Genomic DNA, 10,639 nt, shown 5'->3' with positions numbered 1-10,639 from the left:
AAAACTGTTTAGCAACCTGAACTGGAGTCTCCAAGGACATCTCTGGCCTTCAAAAAACCTTGGGTGACCATTCCCTGATTCATCCCCAAACCAGAAACATCCACACACACACACACCCAAAAAAATACATTGTTGGCGTTGCAAATAGATTTGGGGTAGAAATGGCCCCTGTCTCAGAAATGAAGAAGGATAAATCCACTTGAGGATAGAAATGAAGACTGAATAGACAATAATCTTTGATCACTTCATCAATTTTAATAGAAGTGTTGGTGAGTGGAGCAGGGAAGAACAGGCAGCCGAGAGGGCGGGCACAGCTCACAGATGGCCTTCAGTATCACAAATTGTTGTTGGCCAAACGGCCTTTCCTTCAGTGCATCTGTGGTTTGCCGGATCTGTGAAGGATGCCTGCAATTGCACTCGTGAGCAAGACAGATCAGGCATAGATTATACGGTCGGTTGGTCACTGTCCGATTGTGGCAAGTCTTCTGGCGCTGCTGCGTTTACGACAGAGATCACATTTTCCTTTTCTTTCATCAAGCCCTTATGATATAATAGACTCATTGTGCCTGGAAAGGGGGGAATGGACAAATAACAGGAATGTTATAAATAAACTTTCATAACTCATAACTCATGTAAAATCCATCACACCCAGACAGAAGGTCAACACGAAGCTACTGGTGGACCTCGAAGTGATTGGCAGGAGATGGGGATACATTTCTGACTCTTAATGCTATCCCAACTGCAACAAAGAAAAATATTTCCCCCTGCCACATTATGAGGAAAGCAATGTTTGGGGGGGAAGAGAGAAATTTTCGAATTTTTTTATTAAGTATAAGACGCACCCTTTTCCTCCCAGAAAGACGGTGAAAATCTGGGTGCGTCTTATACACTGAACACAGCATTTTTGGCCTCCCGAAACCATGCCCCTACAGATCCCATTTTTCACAAAGAGGGTTTGGGAGGCCTGCAGAATACCCCTGGGGGCTGGGGAAAGCAAAATCAAGTGAAATATGGGCCCATTTTTGCGAAAAACAGGCTGTTTTTTTCCTCAATTTTTTTTTGCCCTCCTCAGGCCCTAGGACCAATCTACAGGCCTCCCACACCAGGGGTGGATTCTTGCCAGTTCTAACCTCTTCTATAGAAGAGGTTCCACAAATCTTCAGTACCGTTTAGAACCAGTTCCAGCTCCCTCCCTCCACCCGTCTGCACATCATCAAAAAGAAGAGCGAGAGGAGGAATTCTGGGAGTTGAAGTCCACAAGTCTTAAAGCTGTCAAGTTTGAACACCCCTAGGGGTTTTTTTTCCCTAAAGGGTTAGGGGTGCAAGGGTCTTGTAACTTGACAGCTTTAAGACTTGCACATTTCAGTGCCAGAGTTCCTGAGACAACATGACTGGAGGAGGAATTCTGGGAGTTGAAGTCCACAAGTCTTAAAGCTGTCAAGTTTGAATACCCCTGGGTTTTTTTCCTAAAGGGTTATGGGTGCAAGGGTCTTGTAACTTGACAGCTTTAAGACTTGCGTGCTTCAAATGCCAGAGTTTCTGAGCCAACATTTTGGTTGCTAAGCAAGAGCATTGTTAAGTGAGTTTCACCACATTTTACAAGTTGGCCACGCCCACCCAGTCACATGGCTGGCAAGCCACTCCCACCCAGTCACATGGCCAGCAAGCCACTCCCACAAAGCAGGCCACACCTGCTTTGAAGAGGTTCTAAAAATTTTTGAAACCCACCACTATCCCACACCCTCTGCATGCCCCATTTTTGCAAAAAACAGACCCATTTTTCACCCCCCAAGCCCCTGACACGTCACATTTTTGCCCTCGCCAGCCCTCAGGAGAACTTTACAGGCCTCTCAAACTTGACAGCTTTAAGACTTGTGGACTTCAACTCCCAGAATTCCTCCTCTCGCTCTTCATCTTGATGATGTGCGGACGGGCAGGGGGAGGGAGCTAGAACTGGTTCTAAACCACACTGTAGATTTGTGAAACTTCTTCTATAGAAGATATTAGAACTGGCAGGAACCCACCCCTGGTCTGTAAATATTTTCACAGCCCTCTGTTTGACTACATGCTGTGTACAGGTTCTCGCTAGGCGACCAACCCATTTCCAATTTCAATTCTTTTACCCTTTTAATGGCATCGTATATTTTTGTTTGTTCTCTAATCCGTGTGCAGGTCTTTCTAGCTTGCCTTTGTGGTGCCGAGCATGGATCTTTCCAGGACTTTTTGCGGCACTTGTAGCTTTTGTATCAATTGTGAGCTTAGTGTCCATGTCCATGTGGCCAGCATATGTTAGAACAGGTAGCACAGGCTTGTCAAAACTTTCCTCTTTTCTGTTTGGGTAACAGTAAGAAGCTGAGTTCAACGCAGAGATCCTTTCGATCCTTTTCTTCTGCTTTGTTTTTAAGATACCTTAGACTGTGTTTGTTAAAAAGCTATACCGTGTACGGGCTCTGGGAAGTCGGGGGGGAGGGAAGGGAGGGGGGGGTTAGGGGGAGGGGGGAGGGAGGAAATATAATATGTCTTAGATCTCAAAGCACATGATTGCACTTGTATACTGTGGCTTTTTAATGTTAGTGTAAAAATAGTGTAAAAATAGGACAAGCTGAATATATTGATAGACAATAGAAATACACCGAAGGGAGGAGTAGAGTGAAAGAAGAAAGAGGGGTAGCGAGGGTGGGAGAGAGGATTGGAGGCAGGAGGAGAAGGAAGGGAGGGAATGTATTGGGAGAGAGGAGCGATAGAGGGGGAGGGGAAGTAGGTAGTAGAGGGGAATGTTGGAAGGAAGAATGTAAGTTGGAGGGGGTGAAAGAGGGTGTATGGCGGGTCAAGGTGGCATATTGGGTTTGTATTTTGGGGGGTATGGTCTATGAAAGCGAGGGCTGTGTTTATTATTCAATGTTATATGCCCCGGTCATGCACAGTATACATGTGATTGTATGAAATGAAATGGAAATGGAAATAAACGTATTTTGAAAGTAAAAAAAAAAAAAGAAAGAAAGAAAAAGAAAAAAAAACTTTTCTCTTCAGGCATAGGGGAAAGGAGATTGTTGTTGAAAATTACGCTTAACTTAGAGTCTTACTTACCTAGTAAGAATGATAGAAAACAGACAAAGCAACCGATGTAGAAACCAGCGTAAATTCTCATATTGTTGTTGTATATTTCAATCTTGACTCTAAGACTGTAGAAAGTAATCAACAGAGCACACAGCAAGAAGAGTCCTGCAAATAAAGTAGAGAACTCAGAGTCCGTATTAGGAGTGTCCATATTATCCAAAATTTAATTCAAAAAAAAATTGAACTTCTTTGGATTTTTTTAAAAAAAATCACACGTAAATAATTGAATTTTTCAATCCAGTACAAGTGTACAAAACAAAGAATGAAACAAGAAGATAGAAAATCAAGGGGGTAAAATTGCTGGTGATTGGTTTGTTCCTGAAAACAGAAATAGTGGAATACCGAAAGAAGAATTAAATGGAGGGGAAACCTACCCCAGATGGGAAGATACAGAAGAGGAGAAAATAAAAGAATTTATGGATTTAAAGAGAGAAATCTTATTAGCAATCGTTTTGATAACACCACCGACAATCAAAGAGAAGCTGATTAAGGAAACAGAGAAAGGGCATCAAAATTACATGAGAGATCTTATAAGCAAAGAGTTGCTAAGAGGAGTCCATACAAAGCTGATTAAGGAGATGATCAGAGGACTGATGCCACAAATGGCAGAAGATATGACACTGTTTTGTTACTAGAAAGATACAGGTTGATAGATGGAAGAGTATAATGTAAAACTAGCTAAACTTAGCGAAATTTAGTGATAATATAGTTAAATAAATAATTGATCATGATAATAATGTATACAATGTGTAGTGTTATGATAAGTAATAACTGGATATGAATACTGAATGGTACCCATGAAAGGAAGATTAGAAACCCTTTTGGATTATATATAAAGGTCAATAATAATAATAATAATAATAATAATAATAATAATAATAATAATAATAATAATAATAATAATGATGCAAAAAGCTGCACTGCTTGGATCAGCACGCATATTACGAAAATACGTTATGACGTCCTAGGCCCCTGGGTGGGGCCCGACTAGTAACCAATGCCAAATCCGGCGAAACAACTGGCCGCTGTGATACAATTGTATCATCATCATCATCATCATCATCATCTGCTGTAAAAAAATTGCGCAGACTGATTATAAATTGCCGCACAATTCGGTAGCACAAATGATCCATTGGAATTTGTGCAAAAATTATAATATTAAAACAGCAACAAACTGGTGGAACATCAGCCTGAAAAAGTCACCGAAAATCAGATGGTCAAGATCTTGTGGGATTTCCGAATACAAACCGACAAAATACTGGCGCATAATACACCAGACATCACACTGGTTGAGAAAAATAAGGTCACAATCATAGACATCGCAATACCAGGTGATAGCAGGGTCGCCGAGAAGGAACATGAAAAAAATCGCAAGATACCAGGACTTAAAAATCGAAATTCAACGACTATGGCACAAACCAACAGTGATAATTCCAGTGGTAATTGGCACACTGGGTGCTATTCTAAAAGCACTGGAATTATATTTAAAACAGTTAAAAATTGACAAAATCACCATCAGTCAAATGCAAAAAGCCACACTGCTTGGATCTGCACGCATATTACGAAAATACGTTATGACGTCCTAGGCCCCTGGGTGGGGCCCGACTAGTAACCAATGCCAAATCCGGCGAAACAACTGGCCGCTGTGATACAATTGTATAATAATAATAATAATAAAGAATTAAGTTAGATTCAGTTAAGTCTTGATTACTAGGGTAGAAAATGATATGATGCAGGATATAGTCAAATAAAGGAGGGATAATGATAATAACACACACACACACACACAGTCACACACGTTTGTGTGTGTGTACAATATAAGGAAATGAGATGTAATTTGTAAACAGTGATTTGAAAAGAAGGATAAAAAACTTTGTTATTAAATATTATGGATGTTTAGCTAGAATAGGACATAAGGATTTAGTGTCATTGGAGGATATTAGAAATAGCAAATGAAATGTGGTTATGTTTTAAATCTTGGTATATTTTATGATGAAGGATGTTTAAACAACTATAGTCAAATGAAAATGGTGGTATAATGACGGTAACATGTATAAATATCTGAGTTAAAATACTTGAGTTAATATGAATTATGCTTGATGACTGTGGAAGAGATGCACGAAAACCTTTTGTAACCAACTGATACACTTTCTACAGTATGTAAAAAAGGAAGATTTTATGTGTTCTGTTTGTTTTGAAAAATAAAAATAAAAAAAACTTTATAAAAAAAAGAAAATCAAGGGGGTGGGATAGAAAACAAATGAAAAAAAAAAGATATATGCTTTCCACTTGACTTTCCATTGAATAATAGGCAAGGTGCCAGACACAGAAATCCCCTCCAGAACAGGCCTACCATCAGTTCACGCCCGGCTGATGTGAAGCTGGGCAGGCCATGTTGCAAGGATGCCAGACCACCCACGGCATCCCCAAACAGCTCCTCTATGGGGAGCGGTCTCAAGGGAAGTGATCACACAGGGGACAAAGGAAGTGATACAAGGACACATTGAGAGCCTCCTTGAACTCCCTGGATATTGACACCACCTCCTGGGAAAACCTGGCACAAGACCGATCGACATGGCACATGCTAATCCACCAAGGCTACCAGACATCTGAGGACAGGAGGACAACCATAGCACAAGAGAAGCCAGCAGTCCGCAAAGCCAGAGCTGCAAATGCCGCAACAATGGTGCCCACACATGTCAGCCCAACATGTGGCAGAATATTTCATATTCATGTGGCGCAGTGGTTAGGGTGCAGTACTGCAGGCCACTTCAGCTGACTGTTATCTGCAGTTCAGTGGTTCTAATCTCACCGGCTCAAGGTTGACTCAGCCTTCCATCCTTCCGAGGTGGGTGAAATGAGGACCCGGATTGTGGGGGCGATATGCTGACTCTGTAAACCGCCTAGAGAGGGCTGAAAGCCCTATGAAGCGGTATATAAGTCTAACTGCTATTGCTATTGCTATTCCATGCCCGTATAGGCCTTACCAACCATCTGCAGACACATCATGGACACATCACTGGCCATCAGTGGTCCATGGACCACCAGTTGATGACCGCTGCTCTAATCTGTGTTTCCCAGCTTTTATTATTTGCAGATGTATGGATTTCAGCTGCCAGAATGAATTTGGAGTCCTAGTGGACAATTGTTGAAATCAAGGGTGGGTTGAAGGTGGTACGACCTGGTACGGGTGTACCGGAGCCTGCCCGGAGCACTGGGTACCCTTCCGGTACTGTGCTCCAGAGGGCCCATCCACCTACCCAAGCTCCTTACCTGTCCTTTAAAGCCTTCAGCACTTTCACGCACGTGCATGGCACATAAAGTTCCTGCGCGACGTTCCGCAGAGCAGCTGGAACATCACGGAGGCTTGAGGAGGTGTCGCTGGCAGGTACGACGCATGGGCACGGCGCGCATGTGTGTGCACGCACCTTACACATTCATGTGGATGACGCCGGGCCCCATTGCAACCGTACTGGTTGCTACGGGATCCGGAACCCACCACTGGTTTGAATATCAACCTGCAGTGTGGTGTAGCAGCCAAAAAAAGCTAACACAATCCTTGATTGCATAAACAGAGGGGTGGAGTCAAGGTCTCGTGGAGTATTGGCACCGCTCTATAGAACCTTAGTAAGACATCTGCAATACTGCATTCCATTTTGCTCATCACATTATTTTAAAAAAGAGGTTGAGACTTTGGAAAGAGTGCAGAGAAGAGCAACTTTTTAAGGGCCTGGAGACTAAAACCTATGAAGAACGGTTGCAGGAATTGAGTATGACTAGTCTAAAGAAAAGAAGGATTCGGGGTGACACAGTGGAGGGATCCAGCCAGTTCGCACCTATTCGGGAGAACTGGTTGTTAACTTTCTAAGCAGTTTGGAGAATCGGTTGTTAGAAGAAATCTGCTTTTGTTTTTTCCCCCCCACTTTACAGAGCTAATCCTGTAAGGAAGGCAGGAAGGAAATATTCTGGTGTTGTTTCTAGCCTAATCTTTATTGCCCTGCTTACAGAAACTGCCTCTCCACTTAACCTTAATTACATTGTAACAGTGAAGGCGAAGTGCCCATCAACCTGAGTGATGTTGAGTTTGTCACGCCCACCCAGTCACATGACCACTGAGCCCCACCTACCCAGCTGGTCGTGACAGCAGAGAACCGGTTGTTAAATTATTTGAATCCCACCACTGGGGTGACATGATACCAGTATTCCAGTATTTGAGGGGCTGGCATAAAAAAGAGAGGATCAGCCTATTTTCCACAGCGGCAGGACGAGAAACATTGGGTGGAAACTAATCAAGGAGAGAAACAACCTAGAACTAAGGATAAATTTCCTAACAGTGAGAACAATGAACCAGTGGGACAGCTTGGCTTTCCAAGTTGAGGTACTTCATCACTGGAGGCTTTCAAGAAGAGATTTGACAGCCACTTGTCTGAAATGGTATAGGGTCTCCTGCTTGAGCAGGAAGTTGGGCTAGAAGATCTCCAAGATCCCTTCCAACTCCATTATTCTGTAATGCTGACAGTGAAATTCTGTAAGTTGAAATGGCCACGGTTGGGCATTGACCTCTGCTGAGCAATGGTGGGCAAGCACGGAATCTTGAACAGCTCACTTACCCATTTGTTGAGCTCAGGTTCTTATCATCCCTGCATAGCTGAGGGGTTTACATCATACCTGAGCCATACCTGAGCTGAAATGAGCCATTGAAGAAATCAGGTTATCGTCTATCTCCCGTCCCATCACGCGAGTCAGCAGGCTCCATGCAGAAATCAAAGCAACAAAGCCAGAAAAAGCAGCACCTATGGCAAGGACTCGGGCAGCCGCCAAAGAGCCTATGGGAAACAATTATATTCGAAGTTGTTTCATGCTAAACCAAGCTTCCGATCTGCGTGTCAGTTCCAGTGGCACTAAACTTCCAAATTCATGGACTTTGACAAAACATTTAATCATTCTCTTGGCTCAGCCGATAAGGGAGGAGAGCTTGTGGCTTAGAGGTTAATGTAACTGCCTTAATTTGTAAAAACAGCCCAAGTTTGAATCTCAGCAAGGGTAGGGTTAGCTGATGAGAGCTAAATAGCTTGAAATAGATCTAACTAGTCTGGTCAGGATCGAACTGCTGGCAGTTGGCATAATTAGCCTGCAATACTGCATTCTAACCACTGCACCACCATGACACAGTGAGAAAGAGCGAGAAAGTAAATATTCATATTATGCCACATCTAGGGTTTCCTTAACTTTTCTGAATGCACATTGTGCTATATTATTTGCATGTTTGATAAGCTCTAAGTCAGCGTTTCTCAACCTTGGCACCTTTGAGATGTTCAGTCTACAATGCTGGCTGGGGAATTATGCAAATTGAAGTCCACACATATTAAAAGTTATTGAAGTTGAAAAAACACAGTTGTAAGCAGTTGGGCCGGGATTTGGGCTTAAATATTTGAACAGGCTATGACACTTACCCGAAGCAGACACAATTGTATTGCAACTGTACCCATCACAAACAGTCCACCATCCATTTATGAAAGAGCCATGGGTTACTTTGAACCTTAGCAACAAAGGACTTGAAGTGGTCACCAGTAACAGGAGAAAGTTGATGGAAGACAGAATTCGGTACAGCTTGTTCGGGAAGTTCAGGGGGAAAATCTTGTCCAACTCCTATGAGGAAAAAAAATATCCTATCTTCAAAATAGGCCAGTCTATTTAAGGTTCACCAGTCACCTGCCCATGTAAGTCAGGGGTGTCAAACTCGATTTCATTGAGAGCCACATCAGTGTTGTGTTTGACTTCCAGGGGGAGGGGGCATGGCAGTGGGGGCATGGCCAGCTCGATGTCACTCATGTTGGGAGGTTACCTATGATAGTCCAAGCGCTCTGCCTGTGAAAATGGGCTCCCGAGCTCCGTTTTCGGTTGTGACGGCCTCCTGCAAACCTCTCCCACGGAAAACGGAGGTTGGGAGGGCTTTACGTGGCCCTCATGAGCTCCAATTTTATTGGCAGAGGTACTGCGGGCCGGTCGTTTGCTGTTTCCAGGGCAGTCCTACAGGCCAGATCTAAGCACCCTGCAGGCCGAATCTACCCTGTGGGTCTAGAGTTTGACACCCCTGATGTAAGTGAAGCATTCCACCTGACATTTTCATTGGACAATTGTGTTAAGAAAATGACATGGTCTCAGTTTTCTTTACAACAACCCTGCTGAGCAGGACAAGATGATATCATCTTTAGGGCAGATCAGTGTTTTTCTCAACCTCGGTGGAGGGAATTCTGGGAATCGAAGTCTGCACAACTTCAAGATGCCAAAGTTGGCAAAATTCTGGGATAGATGAAATCAAAAATGGGATCAAAATGAGCACCTTGGCCATAGACAGAAAATGAGTTACTTATAAAGGTAAAGGTTCCCCGCGCAAATATATGCTAGTCATTCCCAACTCTAGGGGGCGGTGCTCATCTCCGTTTCAAAGCCAAAGAGCCAGCGCTGTCCAAAGACATCGCTGCAGTCAATAATGGCCGGCACGACTAAACGCCGTAATCACACGGAAACATCTTACCTTCCCACTAAAGTGGTTCCAATTTTTCTACTTGTATTTTTTACGTGCTTTCGAACTGCTAGCTTGGCAGAAGCTGGGACAAGTAACAGGAGCTCACCCCTTTACGCAGCGCTAGGGATTCAAACCACTGAGCTGCCGACCTTTCTGATCGACAAGCTTAGTGTCTTAGCCACTGAGCCACCGCCTCCCTTACAGTTACTTATAAGCAATAATAGAGGTGGGATAAAAATCAAATAAACAAATACAGGTTGCGAAGCATCCAGAATTTGGGACAGTGGACTCTATGCCAACAAATCAACCATTTTAAAAAATAATAATTTAAACATTGCTGTTTTAACAACCATAGTAATAACTCCTAAGCCGGTGAGAAACAGATTGGTTTCGCTACCATCTGATGCTGGAGATGCCACCATCTGATGCTGTGAAGATGCTGACTGTGTCATTGAGATGCTGTACATTGCTTCTGGGGCTTCTTCTGGTATAACTGCACCCCATGTTGTGCATGCACAGATGCCCCTTCCATGATTTTTGACCAAGGTTTCTGGATAACCCACGTCCTTGGTACATCACTGGCAGAAAGAAAATCGAACGGCATTTCTGCTACTCAAAAACCTCTTACTCACAACCATGTTTGTCTGGAAATTATGCTGCCTTCCAGCTTCAGACAGTGCCTGATACACATTTCCCTCTCCTTCCCAGAATCCTCATGGCTTCCATCCATGCCTTCCTTTGTGAGTCTCAGTGATGTCACAGAGGCTATGCTCATTGGCAGACCCTTGGAGGGGTTCTTTTATTCTTGCACGTAGCAATCTACACCTCCAATCACAAAGGAAGAAGGTGAGCCAATAAAATCTCACCTGTTTTGGATGCAAGAGGCTGGATGGAGGAGCCAACATTCCAGAAGATGGGCTTAAGATGCAGAAAGACCTTGGCGGAATTCAACATTGGGGCACTATCTAACAAAATGAAATTCAGTGTGGCGGG

General features: G+C 43.4%; 1 protein-coding gene across 1 annotated transcript; it reads right to left on the bottom strand.

Moving 5' to 3' along the window:
- Positions 1-233: 233 nt before the first annotated feature.
- On the bottom strand, positions 234-10,288 carry LOC148042984 (uncharacterized). The gene is made up of 5 exons (XM_087727675.1): positions 10,044-10,288; positions 8,571-8,766; positions 7,797-7,943; positions 3,088-3,222; positions 234-566 (listed from the first exon to the last, which is right to left on the bottom strand). The coding sequence occupies exons 1-5, from the start codon at positions 10,044-10,046 to the stop codon at positions 445-447; spliced, it is 603 nt and encodes a 200-aa protein (XP_087583801.1). The 5' UTR covers positions 10,047-10,288; the 3' UTR covers positions 234-444.
- Between the last annotated feature and the right edge of the window lie 351 nt (positions 10,289-10,639).

The sequence above is a fragment of the Thamnophis sirtalis genome, unplaced genomic scaffold (assembly GCF_051295495.1).
Source record: "Thamnophis sirtalis isolate CommonGarterSnake01/CBP01778 unplaced genomic scaffold, rThaSir2_p1.2 scaffold_13, whole genome shotgun sequence".
Taxonomy (NCBI): domain Eukaryota; kingdom Metazoa; phylum Chordata; class Lepidosauria; order Squamata; family Natricidae; genus Thamnophis; species Thamnophis sirtalis.
The sequence above is the reverse complement of the archived record's forward strand: the minus strand, read 5'-3'. Positions and strand labels throughout refer to the sequence as shown.